Source organism: Aythya ferina, assembly GCF_964211825.1.
Source record: "Aythya ferina genome assembly, chromosome: 1".
NCBI classification, from domain to species: Eukaryota; Metazoa; Chordata; class Aves; order Anseriformes; family Anatidae; genus Aythya; species Aythya ferina.
Window position 1 is genome coordinate 152,568,667 of NC_140296.1, and position 24,369 is coordinate 152,593,035.

A 24,369-nucleotide genomic window follows, 5' to 3' on the forward strand; every position below is an offset into this window, starting at 1 on the left:
CTGACCAGGTAAGCTTCTGCTTGGCACCCGCAGCCCACCCCACCTAAAAGACGCTCCTGGCAGAGCTTGCCGCGGCCAGCTGTTCCCAGAATTTAGGTGGAAAGGGGTAAATCTCGTGGGATTTGGGGCTCTGGATGCCTCAGTCCTAAGCCGGTCCTTCCGCACGAGCCGCCTGGCTGCGGCGAGCTGCAGCCAAGCAGGCGTTGGCTGGTTTCATGTTCGCGGAGGGTTTCGTGTTGTTCGCTGCCCTCCCGGAGCGACCGGCCCGGGATCATGAAATAGTAATGAGCCTCCCGCTCCCTTTCGTGCCCTCTACCCCTGCTCGTGGGCCCTCTAAGGTTACTGCAGCCCTCTGCCTGCGAGCTGCTCGGAGCCGCCTCTGAGCGAATCCCGGCGCGGGCGAGATGCTGGAGGGAGGGCGGCGCGGGCACCCTCGGCCCTGCAGGTAACCAGAGGGGGAGACGCCGAGGTGCAGGGGCTGGGGTTTTGCAACCTTTCCTGGGGGAAATCCTCCTCTTTCGGGGCGCGGTGTCCTCTCCTGGGGCTGTCTGGGTGGCGAGGGGGGGGTACCCTGAGCCCACATCCATGTGCGAGCCTCCGAAACCAGCCTGCTGGCGGAGGAGGTGGAAGAAGCAAGGTGTTTCCCAAAGGACCTGCGTTTTCCTTCCTCCTCGTGACTTCATCACGGCGCTGGCACCCTCCTCTTCCTCGCAGGAGCATGCCGTGGAGGTGGCAGGGCGCAGCGCCGGCCCCGAGGCAGAGCCGGGGGGGCCCTGGGACGCCGTCCGCATCGTAGCACCCCGCTGCGAGGTGTTTGTCTGCGTGGGCCGAGCCGACGGGGCGGCACGGTGAGTGCCACCAGCAGCCACCCTGCTCGAATAAAACCCCCCGGAGCACTGCGGGGAGAGGGGAGCCAAGCCACAGGAGCAGGGGGACGTCGGGCGCGACGATAGGGCTGAGCAGTCCCCTCCGCACGGGTTCCTCTGGGCTGCCCCAGGTGCTGGGGGCCGTCCCCGAGCTCTGCTGACCGCTGGCTGTCCTCTCTCCCCGCTCCACAGCTGGCAGCAGGGCAGGGCACGGCCCCCGCTCAGCCCCGGAGCCAAGGGCGAGCACGGAGAAACCGGCACCGAACCCCGAGGCTGTGCCGAAGGCGGCTCTGCACTCGCCAGGGTGAGACAGGCGTCGTGGTGTGGAGTGTGCCGGTGTCCCCAGCCCCTCGTCTCCTTGGCACCATGTCTATCGGGCACGTTCAGGAGCTCCTGAGGTGGCAGAGGGGCTCAGCTGAGCTCCTTCATCCCGCAAAGCAAGCTCTGCCCCTAAATTCGCTGCTGGGTTCCCCTGTGTGGGTTTTCCTGCCTCGCTCCATTGCCCTGCCAGCCGATTTGGGGCTGAGCCCACCTTATGCTCCTCTCCCAGTCCCGTTTCGCCAGCAGCTCAGGGCTGTAACCCCTCTCTGCCTCCTTCCAGCCCGCAGGCTTGCTGCCCCCACTGCAGAGACCTGCCCTGTCTTGTCTCCCAGGACTGGGAAATGACCAGGCTGTGGGACAGCTCTTTGGGATCGGGCAAGCGGGACGCCATGAGCCACGGGGGCCGCAAGGACGAGGCGCGGGTGCCGCAGGCAGACAGACCCAGGTGGGCTCAGCCCCTTCCCTCTGGATCCTGGGTGAGGATGGAGGCCCCGAGCTGTAGGAAAGAAATCTGCCCGCTGAAAGCAGGTACGCTCCGTTTGCCCCCGTCCTACACCCTGCTTCTGGCTTGCTCCCCGTTTGGGGGTGCCTGAAGTTGCCGGCGAGTCTCTAGATATGGCAGAGCCTGCTCCTAGGAGGTTTTTGATCCAGGAATCCTAAATGTTTAAGGCCTGGAGCCTGTGAGCCGGCACCTCTTGGTATTAACACCCTATTAAATCCCAGCCCGAGGTCCCGCCAGCCAGAAGCCCGAGGAGAGCCGGGCGAAGCCCTGCACGGGGAGCTGCCGCTTCTCCCTGGAGCACCCCAAACCCGACCCTCCCCGGGCTCCTTCGCCATCGCCTCGCGGCCGCGGCTCCTCTCTCACCCCCGGCAGGCTCCTGGCGTCCTCCTCCCATCCTGGGGAGCCCCACGGGCACCCCGGCGGCGCGGGCACGGAGGGGAGGCGCGGGTTGGAGCGGCAGGAGTACACGGTGCTGGCGGACCTGCCCAAACCCAAGCGCCTCGGCCGCGGGGACGCCGCCGAGCGCTGCGGCTCCCGCACCCTCAGCCCCGGCCGGGTGGAGGTGGAGAGGATATTCGGCTGCGAGCGCAGGTGAGAAAGGAGCGGGGAGGCTCTGGGGTGTCCCCAAAAGCAATCGGGGGGGTGTGGGGGCTGGAGCCCGGCTCCTCGTGCCCGCAGGAAATCGGAGACGCTGGAGGCTTTCCAGGCGCTGGAGGAGGGCCGCGTGGAGAGGCTGGATGGGAAGACCCCGCTGCCACCCAGCAAAGGCCGCCTAGGTCGCAGGCAGTCCAGCCCCAGCCTGCCCAGGGAGGTGAGCCCTGGCTGCTTGTTCCTGCCACTTTTTTTCCCCTATTTGAGAGGTTTCTCCTCACCACAGGCTGCCTCCGCGCGTGGGGGTGCGATGGCTGCAGTGCCTCTTGTTATGACCCAGCCAACCCTCATCCCACCTTATCTCCCTCCCCGCTGTCCCTCCCGAGTGTATTTTCCCTCCCAAGAGGACTCTTTGCTCTCCGTCCCCTAGGGCCAGCGGCTCTCCTGGCACCCCGAGCAGCGCAGCAGAGACCCCAAAGAGCTCCGGCGCTCCCCCAGCCCAGCTCGGCTCCCGGAGAGGACTGGGGCCCCCCTGCGCCCCGTGTGCCCATCCCCGCGGGCGGAGAGGGACTGGAGGAAGCCAAGGGACTCCTCGAGCCCCACTCGGCAGCTGGAGAGGGGCAGCAGCAGCCCGCGCTCCCCCAGCCCCAATTTCAGGTCGGAGCAGAGGGCGGGGGGGGCCGCGAGCCCTCCCCAGCGCTCGGAGAAAGACTGGAGGAGCCAAACGGAGAGGGGCCGAGCTGCCTGGCAGAATGGGAACGTGGGGAAAACGGGGGAGAGGAAGAGCCTGGGGGATTCCCTGCGCCCCCCGAGCTTTGGGAAGGGCTCGGATAGCGCCAGGCTGGGCCGGGCAGGGCCCCCACGATGCACGAGTCCCCTGGGACGGACGGAGAGCGCATGGAAAAGCCAAAAGGAGATCTCCCCGGCTGGCCCAGCACGGGGGGCAGAGAGGAGATGGGGGAACCCAGGGGAGCCTCTGCACGCCAGGGGCTCCGGGAAACAGCCCGAATGTGGCTGGCAGAGCCTGCGGGAAAAACTGCAGCCTCCCCTCCCCGGGAAGGGCACGGACGCTGAGTGGAGAGGCCGAGGGAAGCCGCTGCGCCCCACCAGCCCGACGCGCCCGCCGGAGCAGGACTGGAAGGGCCGTGGAGATGGCCAGCAAGCTCTGAAGCCAGAGAAGGACTCGAAGGTCCAGGAGAAGCCCCTGTGCCACGTGGATTTGATGCACCAGCTGGAAAAGGACTGGAGAAGCCCTGGGAGATGTCTAGACGTGTGGCCGCGGCCGGATGACAGCTGGAGAAGGCCTGAGAGTCCAGTGCAGCAGCTGGAAGATGACTGGAAGGCGCCCGAGCGCACCCAGGACTCAAACAACCCCGAAAAGCCCTTGGAAAGTGACTGGGGGAGCAAGAAGCTTCCTATTTACCACGTGAGTACGGCAGGGGAGTGAAAACACAGCCAGGAGCCGGAGCTGGGGGGGGGACCCTGCTGCCAGGGGTAAAACCAGCGAGCATCTCTGCCTGCACGGGGCAGGGTGCCGACCTTATTTGCAGCTTTTCTCCCTGGCCAGGGCAAGATTGAGCTGCACACACACACACACGTCCACACGCAGCCTTCCTGCCCCTCCAGCATCCCCTTTTCCCCAGGCTGTGGGGAGCGACGCCGCCCTCCTGGCACTGGGGTGCTTCTTCCTGCCCCGCTCCGGGAGGGCGACAGCGGGGTCTGGGGAAGCAAGGAGGGGATGAAACCCCCTTGCTTTTAGCTCTCGCTTTCTCTCCCCGCAGCCCCAGCTGGGTGGCGGCGCCTTCCCAGCACAAAGCTCCTCGGGAAGCCAGCAGCCAGCCCCGAATCCCAGTGAGAGACGCAACAAGGTAGGGGGCAAAGCCTGGGACGGGGGTTGGGGGGCTCAGCACACACCAAGTGGGCACCTTCCCTGTCACCTCCTGGGCACGGGGCTCGCTGTCACACCCCGTGGGACAACAGGGGTCACAGCCCAACCCTGTGCCCATTCCCCAGATGGGAAAACTGAGGCACGGAGCCGCTTGGCGAGGCTGGATGGGGGGCGAGCAGCGCACCTGGGCCTGACCCCCTCGCCGAGCTGCCTTCCTTCCCCTATCTCCTGCTGGCAGCGGGGCCTTTTGGGGCACAAAGGGTGCTGTGAAGCGGGGGTCCCGGCGTCACCCCAAGAGCCCCACAACTTGTCCTTCCGTGGGGGCCCCACCGGCCTCACCCGCCCCGCCGGCTCCATTGGCTGTGCGCTGCGGGGCGGCTCCCATTGGCCCGGCTGGGTCCTCCCAGGAAGTTTAGGGTGGGAGGAAAAACTTTTTTTTTTCATAAAAAAAAAAAAAAAAAAAAGAGGAAAAAAAGCTCAGGCAGGCATGGTGGGGCCACGGGAACCACCCGGCCTCTGAAGCCACCCCGCCACCCTGGCTGCCAGCGCCCGCGCCCGCCGCGCCCCAGCCATGACGGTGAGTCCGGCACCGGGGGTCCCCCCGCTTCAGCTCGGGCCTCGCCGCCACCGTCTTCACCCCGTCACCCCTCTTGGGCTGCCCTCCGTCCCCTCCTGGCTGGCGATTCAGCAGCTTTAGGGGCAGCCCCCCACGCGTGGGGACAGACGGAGGGCACCCCGGTGGGCGCGCGAGCGGCTGAGGCTCGCCACGCCGGTGGCAAGGGGACGGGGAGCGACACCGGGGGGGACACCCACGGGTGGCAGGCTGGGCTGCGTGCCCCCTCCAGCCCCAGAGGGGTTTTGTTGAGCAGAGCCGGAGCGGTTTAGCTTTGTCTTTTGGCCTGCGGCCCTTTCCTGGCGGAGCGAGTTCCCTTTTTTTTTTTTTTTTTCGGAGGAAGCGCGCTGGCAGGGAGGCCGAGAAGCCCCCGCTGCCAGCCCTGTGGCGGGGAGGAGGCGAGAGGAAGGAGCCCTGGGCGACCTGGGGGTGCACCTCCTGAGGACACTGGTCACTCAGAGGTGACCTCCAGAGGTCCCTCCTTCCAGCCGCCGTGGTCAGGGAAGTGTTGCTCCGGGGCCTGCGGTCCCAAAAGGAGCAGGAGGCGCGGGGACGGTGGTGGAGGCAGCGCACCTGACCGGCCACCCCCTCCCCGTCAGCTCTGGGGTTTCTGCCCTCCAGGGCTCCACCACGCCGAGGCGAGGTCCTCCTGTCCTTCCCCTCCTTCAGCTTCATCTCCCTCACCCTGTTGCCTTCTCTTCTCCTCCGTTTCTCCACCCTGGGCTCCGGCTCCCTTGTACCACCCGGCGGCGATTCCTCCGCTCCCACCCCAGCCCCTTCCCTTCTTCGGTGTTTACATTCTTCAGATACTTGCCGGCTGTTATCACAACCCTTGTATCCCCTCCTCGGCTGGCTCTGCGACCTGCCGGGCTGTAACCCAGTCCCTCTGAATGTCACCCGTGTCCCCAGCCACTCGGTGCTGTGTAGGGCCGGGTATAACCCGCGTAGGGCTGGGCACAACCTGCCTCTCATCCCCAGGGCTGTTGTTTTTTTTTTCCTGGGGACACATCCTGCTCCATCCTCGTGTCCCAGCCCCCGGATCTCTCGGCAGCTCTGCTTTCCTGCCCGTTTCCTCCTCCTGCCTTTTCCTCCGAGGGGGGATTCAGTCCGAGCCCTGCTCTGGTCTCTGCTCGTCTCCCGAGCTCTCTGCTCCAGCTGGATTCGGTCGTGGAGAGGGGGGGATATAAATGGTTTTACACACTTTCTGCGGCCACCGGTGGCCTGTCCCGTGCTGCCAGCCCTGCTACAGCAAAAATACTGCCAGGGTGGCTGCAGAGCTGAGGCTGGCAGGGCAAAAAGGGCCCATTCTGCCCGGTGACATTCACGTGCTCGGGGGAAGCCTGCGGCGGGGATTTGCTGGCCCTGGTAATGCGCGCGGGGCAGTAATAGGGCAGCGAGCCTTGGCAGGGGCTCTGGCAGGGCTGGCCTGATCTTTTTTTGCAGTTTGTTTTCCCATTGTTACACACCAGGCTCGTTATTTCAGCAATTAATGCCCTGGCATGGTAAATCATCGATACCTGAGCCCTAGCTGACCTGCACAGAAGCCCCCCGGGAGTCCTTTCGCTCCCTCTCTCGGCCCATTTTTCTTCCACCCCTGAGCCGAGCTGCCTCCTGGCCCCCGGGACGCGGAGCCCACCCTACAGCCGACCCCAAAAACACTTTCCCAAATGGAAAAAGGAGCAACCACAGCGCTCCTGCCTGCCTGCCTCCCCTGCCCCGCACACGTGCGTGCCGGGAGGGGCGGCCGCGCCGAGCGCTTCGCCTCCTTTCCTTCCCTCCTGCCGCTCCCAGTCCGGAGCCAGGGCTGAAGTCACTGGATTGGAAAGGGATAACGGCGAGCAGGGTGGAGCCGCCACCACGGGGAAGGAATTAATTTTCAGAGCGCTTTCCCAGGGCGGCAACCACCGACGGGGGCCGGGGGAGCGGCCGAAGGGATGCGTCCGGCCCCCTCGGTGCCCAGCCACCGGCACACTGCTCATTGCCTCCTCTCCCTGTCGTGGAAGAAGAAGAGGCTCTGGGCTGAGTTATTTGCTGGTGCAGCTCCTCCCGGGCTGGTGGAGTCGGGAGGAGGAGCGGCTGCAGCCTGTTGGGCCGAGGGCGAAGCCGGGGAGAGAGGTTGCCCTGAGTCAGCTCTCCGGCACGGCGCTGCTGCGGGGAGAGAAACTGCTTGGGATGCCGTCCCGCTGGCGCGAGGTTAGGAGCAGGCAGAGGGGGGCAAAACTTTATTTTAACAGGCTGGAAGCTGGATGAAACTCCCCTCATCCTCATCCTCTGTAGCCGTGGGGCGAGGGGAGGCTCTGCGGGAGGAGAGGAGCCGCTCGTGTCTTTAATAAGCGGTCGGTGGTGAAGTCGCAGGCGGGATGTAGCTGTGGGGCACGGATGGATGCCTGGGTTTGGGGTGAGGTGTGTCCGCTTCTCCCCTTCCTTCTCCAGCCCCGGCCTGTCCGGCATTCCCTTCCCCTCGCCCCTGCCTCCCTCGCTTATCTCAGAGTAAATACCTCCAAGGCACCTTGTGGAAACCTCCCTGCTGCATATTTTCCTTTAATTTTTTTTTTTTTTTTTTCACTCTTATCTCCTGTTTCCTCTTACAGGAATGATTGCCTGCTGCTGAGAGCTAAATCCCGGCCTCCTCCGCCACTGGGTCCTAAACCCCCACGCGTTTCCTAAAAGCCTTGCGGGGCTCTTCCCGCTCCTTCTTCCCCCTCTGGGGACTCTGATCCCATCCGCTGGCACGAGGGACCTTCCGCGGCTCCCAGCACGCAGTAACCCTCTGCTTTCTCCTCTCTCCTCCAGCCAGACCTCCTCAATTTCAAGAAGGGATGGATGTCCATCCTGGACGAGCCAGGAGAGGTAAGCCCCACCTGGATCCTGCCTCTTGCCCCAGCCCTGTTGGTCGTGGTCCCCGTGCGAGCAGTGTTTTTTCCTTCCCCTCCTGTTTCGGTCTCTCCCGCTGTGGGAAACCCCAGCTCGGAGCCGAGGGGCGCGAGGGGGAGTTGGAAGGGAACCGGAGAAGGGGGCAGAGGCTGGAGGCTGCGAGGTGGCGGAGCAGCACGTCCCTCCCTGTTCCTGTGCTTCCCTGGGTAACCGTCTATCCGTTTCCCTCCTGTCTTTTCCCCTCCCTCCCCCTCACCGGCCTGCTGGCAGTGGAAGAAGCACTGGTTCGTGCTGACCGACTCGAGCCTGAGGTATTACAGGGACTCCAACGCCGAGGAGGTGAGCGCTGGCAGCGGTTCCCGAGCCCTCTGTGCTTTCCTGGTCTCGTCCACGTGGTGAGGGGGAGAGGGACGCCACCGCTGGCCTGGCCACCTCGTGTCCTGTCCTTGTGAAAGGAGCCAGAGGTGGCCAGTGTCTCTTTGAGACCTCATCCTGGTCCATCATTCGTCCTAAAAAGCCCTTGGGGGGTTTGTCGTGGTGGGGAGTGAAAAGAAGGGCTGCTCTGATGCTCTCCAAATCTTCCTCCTCCCGCAGAGCGGAGGTGGCTCACGCTTTCTTTAGGCTGCAGGCAGGTGGCTGGGGCTTTTTCGGAGCCGGGCTTGCATTTATACCCCGGGGGGCGGCTGTGCTTTCAGGCCGATGACCTCGATGGCGAAATCGATCTCCGCTCCTGCACGGATGTGACGGAATTCGCGGTGCAGCGCAACTACGGCTTCCAGATCCACGTGAGTGCCCTGCAGGCACGGGGGGTTTTCCAGCGGGGAACGGCTGCTCCCTTACCATCCACGCCTCTGATGCAGAGATTTGGGCTGTGCAAACCTCGTGCCAGGGTGCCAGGGTGGTTGGTGACATGCCCGGCACCCGGAGTCACCCTGTGGTGGCTCATGTTTGCCTTTGCTTGGAGATGGTCTCCTGAGGGGTGTGAAAGAGGCTGCCCCACAAAGAGCACGTGTCCACTGCCACCCCTCCGTGCGTCCCCAGGAGCCCAAGATAGAGGGTGGCATTCCTAATGGGTGCAGCAGGCGAACAGAGAGAGGCTGCAGGGTTTTGTGTAAAGCTCTCAGTGAGCTGATGCAGCATGAGCAGGCGCCCGGCAGTCCTGGGAGACCACCGGGAGCTGCCCATGCCTCTGGTGAGCAGTGACAGCCTCCGTCCTGTCCCCACTGCAGACGAAGGATGCCATCTTCACGCTGTCGGCGATGACCTCGGGCATCCGGCGCAACTGGATCGAGGCGCTGAGGAAGAACGTGCGCCCCGTCAGCGCCCCGGATGTCACCAAGTAAGAGCTGCCTGGTGTCAGGTCCCCCTCCCCTTCCCCGCTGGAGTCTGGCACAGCTGGGGCTCGGGGCAGATCCTCTGCACCCCGTGGGGAGAGCCTCTCACCCACGCACGCAGCCAGAGCTGCCAAGCAGCGTGACGAAACCTCTCGGCGCTCACACGGTGGTTTTTTTTGTTTGTTTGTTTGTTTGTTTTTCGCAAGGCTGGGTTGAGCAAAAGCCGAGCTGTGGGTTTTGGCCGGCAGCGCACACACTGGGGCCGTCTGCCCGTCCCCACGCTGCGCCTCTCTCCCTCATGTGCCACTTCTCTGCTTGCAGGCTCTCCGATTGCAACAAGGAGAACGCGCTGAGGAACTGCGTCCCGGCCAGGGGCTCGCTGCGGGCAGAGGAGCAGCAGCAGCAGCAGCGGCCGGGCTCCGAGGGCAGCACCAAAGGCAGCCCCTGGAAGGCAGAGGGGCAGCGCCATGCCTTCGACTACGTGGAACTGTCCCCCTTGCAGCAGGAACCCCACAATCAGGGCTCCCCGCCGAGGACGAGAGGCAGCTTGAGGGGCTCGGAGCGAGCCCCCAAGCACCACGAGGATCTGGAGCGGGATCTGGCTCTCCGCTCGGAGGAGAGGCGCAGGTGGTTCGAGAGCCCCGACAGCGGGGTGCCCAACGCCGACGGCCTGGGGGGGGACTCATCCCGCAAGGCTGGGGAGCCGGATCTGGCCCCCGCACCGCTTTCGGAGGAGCAGCGGGCTCGGCTGAACGAGGAGATAGAGAAGAAGTGGCTGGAGCTGGAACGCCTGCCCTTGAAGGACTCGCGGCGGGTGCCCCTGACAGCACTGCTGAACCAGGGCAAGGGAAACCAAGGCGGAGACCTCAACGAGGCGCTGAGAAAGGAGGTGAGAGCATCTGTCCTCTCAGAAAGTTGGCTTCTTACAGTGCATGCCCTGGGGCTTTGTGCCTCCCTGGCAGCAGGAGGCTCCGCAGAAGAGCGAGGCCACCCACGCCGGTGGCACGGCTTGCATGGAGCTGCCTTTTGGTGCAGTTTTGCGTGTGCTGCCTCCTTTCTGAGCTTCACCTCTGAGCTCTGGAGAAGAGCAGCGTGTGTGTCTGTCGGAGCTAAGCATCCTCAAACACAGATCTGCCTCTGGAGGAGAGCGTGTCCATCTCCTCCCCTCCTTGCTGGCTTCCCCACGCTGCTCTTTCCAGGCTGCCACCTCCTCCCTGGGCTCAGCACCTCTCTCTCTCCCCTCCCTGGCACAGGTCCAGTCGCTGCGGGCGCAGCTGGAGTCCTGCCGAGCCAAAAACGAGGCGACAAAACCCCAGGGGGACAGCCACGTGCCCCGGGGGTACATCTCTCAGGTGAGCCCCGAAATGGGAAATGCCACGGCCCGGGACTCGCTGCCAAGCAGGTATCGCTAATCGTTGGGTTGCCTCGGTGACCCTAACGAGGCTTGGCTGTAATCAATGGTAATTAGAGAAAGGCTGGTGTGTGTGGTAAGCCCTAAAAGGGGCTGGAGCCAGGGGAACGGGTGCTTCCAGCTTCCTGGTGGGAGGCAGCGGCGCGAGCACGCTGCTGGGATTTCAGGATGTGTCGCGGGCGGCCGGGGGAAGGAAATTCGGGCTCCCGGTGAGCTGGCTGCTGCTATCCCAGAGAAAGGAAACCACGAGTCACGTGGAGCTGTTTCTCAGGTGCTCTGGGATCTTGGGTAACATCCACAGGCCTCCGTATGTTCAAAAAAATGAAAATAAATAAAGGAAAAGGAGCGGGAAGAAATGGCATCCTATCTTCCTGATTACTTGGCTCCCAGGCCAGGGCTTTGTATGGGAAACCAGGCTTCATTTTTTCCTAAAAGGGCCCATTCCCCATCGATTTTTTCAATGTTCGTGGCCAGCCTGATCCCTCTCCTTTTTTGATCTGCGAGGCAGCTGCCAGCTTCCAGCCTCTCAGCATGAAGGGAAGCCGGGGAGGGCTTGTGTCCCTGCAGCCTGCTGCTCCAGCATCGCCTCTCACGGTGGTTCAGCATTTCCCTTAGTGCCAGGGGAAGGAACTGGGGGCAGCAAGTTGGGGGATGCGAGGGCTTCTTAAAAATAACTTTCTGGCGTGGTTAGGTGGCAAAAACATCCTTCTCAGGCCTTGGGGGCTGAGAGGGGAATGTCTTGCGTGGGTTTTTCTTGTAATACCAGTTATCCACGGTGCTGGGTGCTGAGAGAGCTGTCCTGCAGCTCAGGGCCAGCGGAAAGGAAAGCAAACTGGGTGGGAAGGTCTCTAAGAGCCAGGCTCTGGGGAAGAAGGGCTCTTTAACAGCGCCCAGCCAAGTCATGTGGCACTGGGAGGTGTCACTTTTCCGAAGAAGAGGCTCGGTTTCCATCGATTCTGGGGTCGCTGCTTCATTTGAAAGGCAAATAGCGGGACGTGGTTCCAGCTGTTAACCTCCTCCAGCCAGAGACGTTCAATCTCTTGGTGTGTTTTGTGATAAAAGCATCGCCTCGCTTTCGGGAGGGACAAACCATCCCGGGAGGTGATCTCTGGCCCTGGGCTGGAGTAAGGTTTGCCGAATCAAACCAGCCTGGCACCTCCAAGCCCCTCACTCCTCCTGTTTCTTTTCCTTTCCCCCGGCCCGGCAGGAGGCCTGCGAGCGCAGCCTGGCCGAGATGGAGTCGTCCCACCAGCAGGTGATGGAGGAGCTCCAGAGGCACCACCAGCGGGAGCTGGAGCGGCTGCGGCAGGAGAAGGAGCGGCTCCTGGCAGAGGAGGCTGCGGCCACAGCAGCGGGTAGGGGCGGCTGTTTCGGGTGGCCTTGGGAAGTGGAGGAGGCGAGGGAAGCCCAGAGGGCAGAAGGGATGGAGGAGGAACTGCAGAAGGAGATCCGAGTCTGTAATAGCTCGGTCAGCTCCCCGGGTTGGTTTTCCTAGATGTGCTGAGCAGGCAGAGCCTGATCCCCCGTTGTCCCTCTCTGCAGCCATCGAAGCACTGAAGAAAGCCCACCGGGAGGAGATGAACAAGGAGCTGGGCAGGACACGAAGCTTTCAGCAGTGCGGCTCCATCTCGGATGCCCTCCAGAAGCAGCACCAGTAAGAAATCTCCTCTCCTGCTCCCCTTGCTCTGGGCTGCTGCCCTCGCCGAGCCCCGTGCTGGTCTTATCGCACCCATCTGTGTCTGCCTCTCCAGGGGTGGTGGGTGACAGCCAGGCTCACTGCCATAAAACCAGCTATATGGCAGAGAGCTTTATCCCCTGCTTGGTGCCAGCAAAGCAGGATTGATCCACAGAGGAATAAGGAGGTGCCTGGCCACCCAGAACTAGCCAAGCCCTCGCTATTCCTGGCATGTTTCCCCTATCAGCTCATATCTGCCTGCGTTACGCAAAGCTCCCCCGCTTCTCCTGCATGACTCGAAGCTCCCCGAAGCCCTGTCCTCGTGTTGGGAGGGTGGAGGATGAAGCCTGGAGCCACACGGAGCAGTGTGGCAAAGCCACGACGGAGGCTTTGGGAAGAGCCTGTCCGTGGCACGGGGGCAGGCGATGCCGATGGCAAGGCCAGCAGTGACCCGGCGCCTCTTTGGCAGGTTGGACGTGGACTCTCTGAAGCGGGAGCTGCAGGTGCTGTCGGAGCAGTACTCCCAGAAGTGCCTGGAGATCGGGCAGCTGACGGAGAAAGCGGAGGAGCGGGAGCAGACGCTGCAGCGCTGCCAGCAAGAGGGGAAGCAGCTCCTGCGGAAGAACCAGGCAAGAGAGGGGCTTTCCCTGCCCATGGAGCATCTTCCTTCTGCCGGGGGCTGCCCCTATCTAACCTGGCTGCTAAAACTCCCCCTTTTGGGTCGTATTCTTCCACTATTTTCTCTGGGCTTGCCCGCAGGAGCTGCAGACCCGCCTCTCGGACGAGATCGGGAAGCTGCGGAGCTTCATCTCCTCGCGCTGCTCCGGGGACCGCTCACAGAACAACGAGCGCAGCTCCTGCGAGCTGGAGGTACGAGGCTGATGGGTTCTCACCCTGAAAGAGATTTGGGCTCGGAGGGGAGCCACGGGGCGGCCAGGAGCCGTGCAGGAAGGAGGTGCGCAAGCTTCCCCTCCGTGCCTCTCCCGGGGCACCTCGCATCATTTCCCTCTTCCTTCCTCTCCCAGCGCCGCGCTTGCGCCCGGCCGGGGCAGCGGTCATCCTGCGGCTCTCTGCTTCCCCCTGCCTTGAGTCACCTCTGGCTCCTCTCTCCCCGGCCCAGGTGCTGCTCCGGGTGAAGGAGAACGAGCTGCAGTACGTGAAGAAGGAGGTGCAGTGCCTCCGGGAGGAGCTGCAGATGATGCAGAAGGTGGGTGCTTGGCTGCGCCGGGAGATCACAGAATCACACAGAATCACAGAATTTTCTAGGTTGGAAGAGACCTCAAGGTCATCGAGTCCAACCTCCAACCTAACGCTAACAGCCCTCCACTAAACCATATCCCTAAGCTCTACATCTAAACGTCTTTTGAAGACTTCCAAGGATGGTGACTCCACCACTTCCCTGGGCAGCCTGTTCCAGTGCCTCACAACCCTTTCAGTGAAGAAGTTCTTCCTAACATCTAGCCTAAAACTCCCCTGGCTCAACTTAAACCCATTCCCCCTCGTCCTGTCACCAGGAACGTGGGAGAACAGGCCAACCCCCACCTCGCTACAGCCTCCCTTGAGGTACCTAAAAAGAGCGATAAGGTCGCCCCTGAGCCTCCTCTTCTCCAGGCTGAACAAGCCCAGCTCCCTCAGCCGCTCCTCGTAGGACTTGTTCTCCAGGCCCCTCACCAGCTTCGTCGCCCTTCTCTGCACCCGCTCAAGCACCTCGATGTCCTTCTTGTAGCGAGGGGCCCAAAACTGAACACAGTACTCGAGGTGCGGCCTCACCAGAGCTGAGTACAGGGGGACGATCACCTCCCTAGCCCTGCTGGTCACGCTGTTCCTGATACAAGCCAGGATGCCGTTGGCCTTCTTGGCCACCTGAGCACACTGCTGGCTCATATTCAGCCGACTGTCCACCATCACTCCCAGGTCCTTCTCTGCCTGGCAGCTTTCCAACCATTCCTCTCCCAGCCTGTAGCTCTGCTTGGGGTTATTGCGCCCCAGGTGCAGGACCCGGCACTTGGCCTTGTTAAACTTCATGCAGTTGACCTCAGCCCATCGGTCCAGCCTATCCAGATCCTCCTGCAGAGCTTTCCTACCCTCAAGCAGATCGACACACGCACCTAACTTGGTGTCATCTGCGAACTTACTGAGGGTGCTTCACCTTGATAGAGGATGTTTCACCTTGATAGAAAAAACACAATTTTATGGTGAAAACGATGAATTACTGGAACAGCCTCCCCAAAGGTGTGGTGGAGTCCTCAAAAACTGGAGGTTTTCAAGACGCAGTTGGACAGGGTGCTCAATAAAATCTCATCTAGGCTCCCTTTTCCCACAAAATATTGGACCTGATGATTTTTCGAGGTCCCTTCCAACCCGGGCTGTTAAATACTGCTATAAAATCGCTGCTGAGGTTCAGATCTTGGGCTGGTTCCTCCTCCACCTGCTAGCCTTTCTCCCACTGGCCTCGCCTCGCCACCCCAATACCAGCGCCAGGGTTTGCTGACTCTTCCCCCTCTCCCGGCAGGACAAGAGATTTGCCTCAGGGAAATACCAGGACGTCTACGCCGAGCTGAATCACATTAAGGTGCGCTCAGAGCGGGAGATCGAGCAGCTGAAGGAGCACCTGCGCCTGGCCATGGCGGCCCTGCAGGAGAAGGAATCGCTGGGCAACAGCGTCAGCGAGTAACGGTGAGCACCGGGGAGCTGCCACGTCCCCCCCTGAGCGCGGGTGGCTGGCAGCTTCCTCCTGCTCCCCTTTTTTTTTTTCTTTAATTTTATCTCCTTCTCTCTCTCTCTCCAGGTCTGTTCTTCGTTTGTTTATCTATTCTTGTTTTTAATTTGCTCCGTTCCTCACTCGTGGGGAGGGGGAGGTTGAGTCCCATCCGTTATCGCCTTGGCACGACGTTCCCCCTCCCCAGCCAGCCTCCCCTCACGCCCCTCCTGAAGCTTTCGATGAAGCCCTTCAAGCCCCTCTCGCCTGCGTATCTGAGCACGTCGTTTGGACTGGCTCCTAACATGCACCTTCTTCGGGATTTTATATGTGAAAATTATATTTTATAGAGGAATTTTTTGTCTTCCCCCGGGAAGAAGGGGAAGAGGAGGGGGGAAAGCTTTGACATCACCAGCGTTTTCTGACCTGAGAAAAAAAAGAGAATCTCTCCCCCCTCTCCCCAGCCCCGTTTCTCCCGGCCGTGCAGCCACCATTGGCACTTTTTGTGCCCTCTCTTCCCCCCATCTCCGTGGCCCTACGGGGTCATACAGCGAGGACACTGCTCCCCTGGGGAGAAGACGCCCAAAGCCATAGGAGGGAGCCGACGGGGCCGCAGCTGCGCTCACCCGGGACTTTGAAAGAGGAGACCTTGGCACGAGGCTGCGTGATCAAGCTCTCAGTGACTGTCCTTCGGCTCTGCCTTGGCAGAGCCTCAACCCCCTGGCACCTCCCTGCCCACCCTCCCTTGGGACGGGGAGAGCCCCCCCCCTTGTTTTTTTTGGGGCAGAGGAGCTGCTGCTGTGCTGTGCAGCCAGCCCCGAGGTGGGAGCTGCTGCTCTGCCGTGCCCTTCACTTCTTAACTTAATAAAATCTTTCCATTTTGCTGATGAAAAACATGTTCCGTGAGGGGAGGGCTCGGGACAAAAAGTGGAGACAATTTTTGCAGCTTCCTGCGTGATTTTGGGGCCGGCACGGAGGCTGAGGGAAGCCGTGCAAAGCAGCTATCCAGCTGTCTGCTCTGAATTTGGGTTTGGGGGGGGGGAATAATCTGCATCGTGACAGCAGTCCAATAATTCTACGTTAGCCAGAGCTGTGTCTGGGCTGGGATGAGAGAGAAATGATGGTGGGATGTGGGACCTGGCTCGGATCGTGCCCAAAATGCCGGCTTAAAGATGGGATGAGTTTGGCACACATGGCCAGAGCTGGGAAGGCGAGAGCTTCCAGGCTGTGGATGTCCACCTCGATGTTAGGGATTTGTAGGAACCAAATTAGGAGGGCAAAAGCATTACACACATGTTTTTAGGAATAAACATGCCTGCACATCCCCTGTGGCTGAATTCAGGCTGCATGGTCCTAACCACCCACGGGGGATGCAACTGGCCGGTCACCCCCTTCCCCAGGCGCTCGCTATCTGTGTTTGTTTGGGTTTGGGGTTTTGTGTTTGTTGTTTTTTTTATTTTTTATTTCTTTTCCTGGCCGGGGGCTGCTGCCCGTGATAAAGGCATCGCGCCGAAAAGCGTGGGCGCTGCCGATCAGCCCCGTCACCCCGCGGCGCAGCGTGTGGCGGGGCGATACCGGCCCCACGGCGGCCCCACAGCGCTATCGCCCGGCCACAGGGGCACGGGAGGGCCAGGCAGCCGAAATGTCGGCGGGCTCGGCAGCCTGTAGGGCTGCTTTTCTGCGTGTTTCGAGCCCCTTTGAAAAGGGGAGCGCGGGCTGAATTAAATTTTGCCGGGATGGATTCGCTGGTGTCGATCACCGGGAGCGCTGCGTGCTCCCCCTGCTGTGCCTGGATGCTGTTAAAGAACAGCCCCGGCCCTGCGAGGTGTGGGTTGGTACCCGGTGGACTGCAGCACGTCCACAACGTGTGTGCTTTGACCATTTAAGAAGAAGTCCTGGGCTGGACGTGCAGAAATCCCGAGGGGGGCTGGTCAGACGAGGCACGGGGAGGGAGGAGGAGGAGGAGGATGAAGACGTTGGGATTACTGGAAGATTCCCCTGCCAGGCTCCTAACCCGGAGGTTTGTGATAGAGGGATGTTTCCCAATCTCCAAAGCCGATTTAATGCCGGAAACGTGCAGCATCGGCCTCTGCACCATTTCCATTACACCTCCAGCCCCAGAGCTGCTCCTGCACGTTAAGGACACGCTGGTGCACCAGTGCAGGGTGCGAGGGATGCTCTCACCATCAGGGGTGCTTCAGGGACCTTTGGGATTTTCTTGGCCAGAATTTGCCCGTGGAGGACCCCCAAAGAACTGCGACCACCCCTACGACCTTCCCTTCTTTTGTCTTGCTAAAAATTAGGGACCCGGTCGGGATGAAGGGCTGGGGTCCCCCATGTACAGCGGAGAGGCCGCGTCCCCGCCAGCTGCAGGAGGTGCGCGGGTGATGGGCTCCGATAAGACAGCCCCTTTCCAGCTGGCTCCAGCAAGGTGAAGCCTTTTGTCCTCCTCCCTGCCCAGGCGCTGCGCCGCCCTGATAACCGCTGCCTCTTTTTTGGAGGCTCCGCGGGGAAGGAGCGGGGCTGGGAGATGCTCTTGGCAACCCCCCCCCACCGCCACCTCTCTTGTTTGCTCCGCTTGGCGGGCGAGCCCGGGTGCTGCTGGCGGTTTCAAGCTTGGATGCAAAATAAAACCAGATGGGGCCTTATCTCCCCGCGCCCGAGTGCCTACGTGCAGGCAGCCAGCAACGGCGCTCCATTTCCCGCTCAGAAAACGCAGGGTGCTTCACCCGGTCAGGGCGTCACGGAGAGGCCAGAGTCCTCTACCAGGGTCCCCTTTTCTTTTCCCGATGCCTGCGTGTCCCAGGCTGGTGGCACGAATCCGCCCAGGTGCCATCGGTGTTGCGGGAGGGTGCTCAGCATGCGCTGGATGTGCTGAGGTGTTTTGAGCTGCAGAGTTTTGTCCCCCAGCACTACATGTCTGCGGGCAGCCAGATGTTTTTCAGATGGAAGGAGGAAAACATCATCTGAATCCTCCGGAAAGGTGATGGCCACAGCCACATTTAATCTCCCGGGGGCAGCTGAATGTAACCCCAGCTGGGAAGCGATGGCTGATGAGAATTCACGTCCCTGCTCTGTCCCCCAGCAAAGAGCTGTCTGTCCCCAAAAACAGGGGACAGCCTTTAGTTTGTGACTCTGCGTGAGGGATGAGATGATATCCCCAAAGCCCCTTGGTGGGGAGCAGAAGGGACAGAGGAGTGGGGACAGAGACATTGGACCACAGGGTACAGCTGCCAAACCTATTTTTGAGCCTTTTTGCATGAAAATAGTACCCCCCAACCCCTTTGTGTGCCCTGGGGACAGCGGGTGGTGTGACAGGGAGCCATCACCCACCCCAGGGTGACACCATGGTGGCTCGGGGCAGAGGGAAGGGAGAGACCCCAAGTGTCCCTCCTTGTCCATCTAGTGCCCCCCTCCTTATCCCCTGTTGTTCCTCCCCATGTTCCTCCTTGTCCCCTAAAACTCCTCTATGTCTCCTTGCCACATCCCCTCCTTGTCCCCCCCACTTTCCCCTGCAGTGTCCCCATTGCGCATTCCTCCCTGTCCCCCGATACCCCTCCCAGTGCCTTTGTCCCATCCAGTGTCCCCCCAAAGCTCCAGTGTCCCTCCCCATCCCCTGGTGTCCACCCCAGTGTCCCTCCCTGTCCCCACAGTGTCCCTCCTTGTCCCCACACTCTCCCTCCCTGTCCCCACCACGTCCCTCCCCGTCTCCCCAGTGCACCCCAGTATGCAGGGCGGGACGGGACGCGATGGGGGAGGGACACGGGGGACAGGCAGTCCTCCCTGCCGTCCGCACCACACCCTTAAATTCAGGGCAGCGCCAGCTGCACCCGCAGAGGCAGCAGAGGCAGCAGAGGTGGCAGCACAGCATCCCGTGTTGCCCGCGGCTCCTTCTCGTAGCCTGCCCCAGTGCCCCCGTCGCGGGTGGCCGACCCGGTCCCGGTTTCCACCACAGCAGCACCGGGAGAAGCGCTGGCCATGACGGACAGCCCCATCCCGGCCCCGGCCCCGGTCGCCAAGCCCAAGCGGGCGAAGGCGCCTCGGAAGCCGGCGTCCCACCCCAGCTACTCGGAGATGATCGCGGCGGCCATCCGGGCCGAGAAGAGCCGCGGCGGCTCCTCCCGGCAGTCCATCCAGAAGTACGTGAAGAGCCACTACAAGGTGGGCCAGCACGCCGACCTCCAGATCAAGCTCTCCATCCGGCGCCTGCTGGCCGCCGGCGTCCTCAAGCAGACCAAAGGGGTCGGGGCCTCCGGCTCCTACCGCCTGGCCAAGGGGGACAAGGCCAAGAAGTCCCCGGCCGGGAGGAAGAAGAAGAAGAAGGCTGCCCGAAGGTCCACGTCGCCCAAGAAGGCGGCGAGGCCCAGGAAATCCAGGTCGCCGGCGAAGAAGCCCAAAGCCGCCGCCAGGAAAGCCAGGAAGAAGTCGAGGGCCAGCCCCAAGAAAGCCAAGAAGCCAAAGACTGTTAAGGCCAAGTCGCTGAAGACATCCAAGGTGAAGAAGGCAAAGCGGTCCAAACCCAGAGCCAAATCCGGCGCCCGAAAATCGCCCAAAAAGAAGTGAGAAGTCTGGAGGCCTTTGTCCAGACTCTCCCCGTTGGTTTCTGTAAATAGCTTTTGCCTTTATTTTTACCTCTTACTATTGCCTTTTTTTTTTTTTTTCTGTGTAACGAATCAATCTATTTCTGTCTGGAAACAGCTAAAATAAGGCAATTAACGAAAGAAATGAAAAAAAAAAAAAAAAAAAGGAACGTCTTCAGCATGAAGAGTTCCCCTTTTTAAGAGCTGCTGGTCTGGGTTTTTATTTCGCCTCGGAAGCATGGGTGGCCCCGGGTGTCTGCTGGGGCCGGGCAGGACTTGGGTTCCTGTGGATCTGGGGGGTTGTGGTGGGCAAGCTGAGGACTCGAAGGGAGGGAGGGAGGCGAAGAGAGCCGCAGCCCTTCCAGGAGGAGGAGGACGATGGGTTCCCCGTTCCCTTCCTGCCCCACGTCCCCATCAGCCCGCCACCCGGCGGGTGAGGGCTGGAGATAACGGCGCAGACGGGTGGTGGCGGGGACCTTTGGGGTGTGGGGGTGGGCACGGCCCCGCTGTCACCAGGGCTTTGGCACGGGACCAGGGCCGGCCTGGCCCCATAGCATCCCTCCCAGTGGGGCTGGCAGGGAGCCCACGGGACGGTCTGAGAGCCGCGGGTAGGATCTGCCCAAGTGATCCCAAATCATACAGGGGATGATTTGAAGGAAAGGGGGTCCCTTCCCTTTTTCCCTTCTCTTCCCTTTTTCTTTTCCCTTCCCTTTTTCCCTTCCCTTCCCTTCCCTTCCCTTCCCTTCCCTTCCCTTCCCTTCCCTTCCCTTCCCTTCCCTTCCCTTCCCTTCCCTTCCCTTCCCTTCCCTTCTCTTCCATTTTTTTTCCCTTTTTCCCTTCCCTTCCCTTTTTCCCTTCCCTTTTTTCCCTTCCCCTCCCTCCCTTCCCTCCCCCCGGTGCCATTGGCCGTGCTCGCACCGCCCCCAGCGGTTCGGGGCTCGGGGATGTGGCTCCGGGTGGCGGCGGCGGCGGGGGCCGGGGCCGGGGCCGGGGTCGGGGCCGGGGGGTCCCGGGCGGCTTCGGGGGCGGCGGCGGCGCAGCTCCGGCGGCGGCTGGAGGGGGAGCTGGAGGGGATCCGGGGAGCCGGCACCTGGAAGAGCGAGAGGGTCATCGCCTCCCCGCAGGGCCCCCACCTCCGCCTGGCTGGAGGGGGAGACGCCGGTGAGTGGGGTCACCGATGGGGTCCCCGATGGGGTCACTGATGGGGTCACCGCTGGTGACACCACCGCTGGACCGGTGGTGGCTGCAAGGTGTGCCCCCGCAGGGATCCTCAATTTCTGTGCCAACAACTACCTGGGGCTGTCGAGCCACCCGCAGGTGATCCGCGCCGCCGTGCAAGCCCTCGAGGAGTTCGGTGCCGGCCTCAGCTCCGTGCGCTTCATCTGCGGCACGCAGGTAAACGGGGTACCAGGCACAGGGAACATCCCCCCTTAAACCGTTCCCCTCCTGGAGAGGAGAAAAATCAATATCCCCCCGCATTCAGAAAGCAAATGCCGTTCCCCACCCCTCCCAGCACTCAGGGTTGCAGCCAGGCTCGCTTAAAAATCCTAAACTTGAACCATCTCGGTCAAACCTACCCCAATTTATCCCCCTCAGAGCCCCAGCAGGTTAAACACAGAGAAAACCCATGGCTGCTGCCTCGTGGCTGGGAGGCTGGAGTCTCCCTGCTGGATTTTTGGCATCCAAACCGATCACCGTGGTTTTAGGGCCCATTAGCTTCTCCCCCCTACACATCTTCCCTGGATAAAACACATTTATTTTCTCCCCCTGCAGACTGCACCCATCAGCAGCGGGCAAGCAAGAACTCGCGCTGCCCTAAGCGGTGATGCTTGCTTTTTTTTTCTCTTTCTGCTCAGAGCATACACAAGGAGCTGGAGGAGAAGATCGCGCGCTTCCACCAGAGGGAGGACGCCATCCTCTACGCCAGCTGCTTCGACGCAAACGCCGGCATCTTTGAGGTTGGTCGTGCCTGGCAAAGAGGAGGGGAGAGGCTGCAGAGGCTCCCTGGTGGAGAGCCCAGACCTGGTGCCCTTGAACTGGGAGGTGTGGGCTGTGCGGAGCTGTTTACTCAGCCCTCAGAAAACCAGGGGATAAGGGAGCTGGGCAGGAAAGTGGAAAATTTAGCAGCGCCAGGAGAGACGTGGCAGCTGCAGTCAAATGCAGCTTTGTCCTCCACACCGGGACGGGCTGCCCGATTGGGGCGAGGTGGTGCCCTGCAGCAGAGGCTGACCCTGTACGTTTGGCACGGGCAGGCTCTGCTCACCCCGGAGGACGCGGTGCTGTCTGACGAGCTGAACCATGCCTCCATCATCGACGGCATCCGCCTGTGCAAGGCGAACAAGTACCGCTACAAGCACATGGACATGCAGGACCTGGAGGCCAAGCTGCAGGACGCGCAGGTACGGGGCTGCGCTCCCACCCCAAAGCCCCCACGTGTCCGGGCAGGACCCAACCCTGAAGGATTCGGCTTTTTCCCATGCCTTGGGCATCCTTTTTTGCTGTTTGGCGTGGATAAATCCTGTGGGGAAGCAGCAGGGTGCCACTCTTCCCTCCCGCAGAAACACCGCCTGCGGCTGGTGGCCACCGATGGTGCCTTCTCCATGGACGGTGACATCGCGCCCCTGCGGGAGATCTGCCAGCTGGCCCAGAAGTACGACGCCCTGGTCTTCATCGACGAATGCCACGCCACAGGGTTCCTGGGGCCCAACGGCCGGTAAGGGGGCGTTTCACCCTCCTGGAAGGCCCCCTTGGGTCTTGGGGGTTCGGTGTCACTGCCTTGCCGCCTGCCTGGTGGTGCTTCGTTTCCCTCGAGGTGCCAGATGTAGAGCAGATTCCCTGGTAGGTGCTGGCACGGGTCCTAACGTGACGTTCCTTTGTCTGCAGGGGTACTGATGAGCTCCTGGGAGTGATGGACAAGGTCACCATCATCAACTCCACCCTGGGAAAAGCTCTTGGAGGAGCTGCAGGTGAAGGCATCCCCTTGCCCGTGCCCTAAAGTGCTCCACAGCATCGCTTTGACGTTGCCTTCATCTGCCCAAAACCAACAAAACGCCTGCTCTCCTTGTCCTGCTGGTGGCACGAGGCTCGGTTTGGGACCCTGCCGCAGCACCGAGGGGTGCCTCACCCATTCCCCTTTCCCCTGCCTCCGCAGGTGGGTACACGACGGGCCCCAAACCCCTCATCGACCTGCTCCGCCAGCGCTCCCGGCCCTACCTCTTCTCCAACAGCCTGCCCCCCGCCGTGGTGGGCTGCGCCTCCAAAGCCCTGGACCTGCTCATGGAGAGCAACGCCATCGCCCAGTCCATGGCCGCCAAGACCCAGCGGTGAGGGGCCGTGTCTCCACTCCTCTCCCATCCCCAGTGGGGTGGGAGCACGGGAAGGGGCTTGTTAGGAGCATTAGGGACTTGTTGGGTGTGCGTTCACCCTCTGCTGACACCTTGCTGGAGGTCCTCAGGGGGAGATGTGAGCCAGAATCACCCCCAGGGCTCCCCGGGAAAGCACGGCAGCGGTCCCCAAGGACAGGGGTGACAAGCTTTGACTCCTCCTCTCGTTCTCCTCACCAGCTTCAGAAGCAAGATGACGGCAGCCGGCTTCACCATCTCAGGCAAGGACCATCCCATCTGTCCCGTCATGCTCGGGGACGCCCGGCTGGCTGCGGTGATGGCTGAGGACATGCTGAGCAGGGGTGAGCAGGGCAGGGAGCTCTGGTTGCAGGCACGTTTCTCGATGGAATCGATGCCTGATGGTGCCCCCACCACCATCATCTCTCCTCCAGAGAGATTCCTGCATGAAATCTGCTCATTTCGCACCCTCCGGCTGCAAATATCCTCTTGGTCCTTCCTAGAGGGGAGGGGATTTTCCATGAGTCCATCAGAGCTCGGAAGCAGGTACCCCTTGAAATCCAGCTCTCCGTGCTTTCTCCCCAGGTATTTACGTCATTGGCTTCAGCTACCCCGTGGTCCCCAAGGGGAAAGCCCGCATCCGGGTCCAGATTTCGGCTGTGCACAGCGATGAGGACATCGACCGCTGCGTGGAGGCCTTCACCGAGGTGGGACGGAAACACGGAGCGCTGCCTTGAGGGGCCACCAGCGGCGTCTTTCCCTCGGTGCCTTTCCTGCCCGTGACCAACACAAGTGCCTGTGCCGGGGTGGGGAGGCTTGAGCACCGTGCTGCTGGATGCAGGACCTGAAGGCTCTGGCTGTTGCGGTGTGCTGGCAGCAGTCCCCGTGTCATTAAAGGTTTCCTGCAGTGCAGTGGGTAGATGTCTGGCTCTTGCTTTCTCATCCGGGAGCTGTGGTTTCCCAGGCTGTGCATCAGCCCCTGGCAACCCCTGCCACCAGCAAAGAAAACAGGGCAGAGGCTGGCCCCAGCACCAGCTGCTCCTCGCTCCCAGGCTTGCTTGGTGCCTGAGATCAGCCCTACAACTTCACTCTCCCCACAGGGCTCCCACCCCAGCCCCGGGAGCTGCACCTCACCCCGCGTGGCGCAAGCCCAGGAGATGGGCAAGAGGGCATGCATCCGAGCAGGTGACGGAAACCTGTAATTTCCCTCCATCAAGTGCAATTTTCACGTGGCAGAGAACACACAGCAGGCTGGCATCTCTGCATTTGTTCCTCCGAGCCCTGCCGAGGTGGTGATTTAGCACTCGAGCAGGCACACGCCGGGTCCTGGGTATCACAGGCCGGCTTTGTTCGAATTGCCTCTGCTCCAACCGTGTGTCATGCAGCCTCCCGCCCGTGTCCTTGCACGCACACGTTCCCTCCCCATCCTCCTCGCCTCTGGACACCCCAACCTCTCCCCTCCGTCCCCGCTGCCTCTCCCAGCCGCTCCAAGGCCGAGCTGTGCAGCAGGCTGCGGTCTGCGCGGCGCCGGGAGCTGCAGCGCCGGGGAGGCAGGCGGGTCAGGCCACAGCGCGCCGCGGCTGAATAATGCAGCCGCTGCCGACCGCAGCGAGGAGGTGCAAGAACGTTTCGTTCCCAGGCGAGTCCTCCAGCTCTTTATTTTCTTCAAGGCTTC

The 24,369-nt window shown here is 61.9% G+C and overlaps 3 protein-coding genes across 5 annotated transcripts; all 3 read left to right on the forward strand.

Moving 5' to 3' along the window:
• Positions 1-1,063: 1,063 nt before the first annotated feature.
• TRIOBP (TRIO and F-actin binding protein) lies at positions 1,064-15,667 on the forward strand. 2 transcript variants are annotated; one of them, XM_084505835.1, is made up of 19 exons: positions 1,064-1,170; positions 1,520-1,715; positions 1,911-2,280; positions 2,368-2,500; positions 2,711-3,706; positions 4,062-4,148; positions 7,575-7,631; positions 7,926-7,994; positions 8,351-8,440; positions 8,885-8,994; positions 9,311-9,878; positions 10,243-10,341; positions 11,608-11,755; positions 11,943-12,054; positions 12,545-12,704; positions 12,835-12,945; positions 13,196-13,282; positions 14,588-14,751; positions 14,864-15,667. In XM_084505835.1, exons 2-18 carry the CDS (start codon positions 1,529-1,531, stop codon positions 14,747-14,749), a joined length of 3,546 nt encoding a protein of 1,181 aa, XP_084361961.1. In that variant the 5' UTR covers positions 1,064-1,170; positions 1,520-1,528; the 3' UTR covers positions 14,750-14,751; positions 14,864-15,667. The 2 variants fall into 2 exon arrangements, with proteins under 2 accessions (XP_084361961.1, XP_084361962.1); XM_084505836.1 differs by lacking the exons at positions 1,064-1,170; positions 7,926-7,994 and having other exon boundaries at positions 1,484-1,715.
• Positions 15,668-18,576: 2,909 nt separating this feature from the next.
• Positions 18,577-19,556, forward strand: H1-0 (H1.0 linker histone). Its single transcript, XM_084505884.1, has one exon. The coding sequence runs from the start codon at positions 18,752-18,754 to the stop codon at positions 19,334-19,336; it is 585 nt and encodes a 194-aa protein (XP_084362010.1). The 5' UTR covers positions 18,577-18,751; the 3' UTR covers positions 19,337-19,556.
• A 20-nt stretch (positions 19,557-19,576) lies between these two features.
• Positions 19,577-23,606, forward strand: GCAT (glycine C-acetyltransferase). Of its 2 annotated transcripts, XM_084505862.1 has the most exons (10): positions 19,577-19,786; positions 20,478-20,514; positions 20,618-20,748; positions 21,210-21,311; positions 21,606-21,752; positions 21,912-22,066; positions 22,237-22,319; positions 22,505-22,676; positions 22,917-23,038; positions 23,280-23,606. In XM_084505862.1, exons 1-10 carry the CDS (start codon positions 19,592-19,594, stop codon positions 23,429-23,431), a joined length of 1,296 nt encoding a protein of 431 aa, XP_084361988.1. In that variant the 5' UTR covers positions 19,577-19,591; the 3' UTR covers positions 23,432-23,606. The 2 variants fall into 2 exon arrangements, with proteins under 2 accessions (XP_084361988.1, XP_084361989.1); XM_084505863.1 differs by lacking the exon at positions 19,577-19,786 and having other exon boundaries at positions 20,283-20,514.
• The last annotated feature ends 763 nt before the right edge of the window (positions 23,607-24,369 follow it).

Coding starts and splice junctions, on each gene's coding strand:
- TRIOBP (XM_084505835.1), top strand. CDS start 1,529: ATGACCAGGCTGTGGGACAGCTCTTTGGGATCGGGCAAGCGGGACGCC. Junction 12,055..12,544: donor GCCCTCCAGAAGCAGCACCA/GTAAGAAATCTC, acceptor CCTCTTTGGCAG/GTTGGACGTGGACTCTCTGA. Junction 12,705..12,834: donor AGCTCCTGCGGAAGAACCAG/GCAAGAGAGGGG, acceptor GCTTGCCCGCAG/GAGCTGCAGACCCGCCTCTC.
- H1-0 (XM_084505884.1), top strand. CDS start 18,752: ATGACGGACAGCCCCATCCCGGCCCCGGCCCCGGTCGCCAAGCCCAAG.
- GCAT (XM_084505862.1), top strand. CDS start 19,592: ATGGGTGGCCCCGGGTGTCTGCTGGGGCCGGGCAGGACTTGGGTTCCT. Junction 22,067..22,236: donor TTCCTGGGGCCCAACGGCCG/GTAAGGGGGCGT, acceptor CTTTGTCTGCAG/GGGTACTGATGAGCTCCTGG. Junction 23,039..23,279: donor TGAGGACATGCTGAGCAGGG/GTGAGCAGGGCA, acceptor CTTTCTCCCCAG/GTATTTACGTCATTGGCTTC.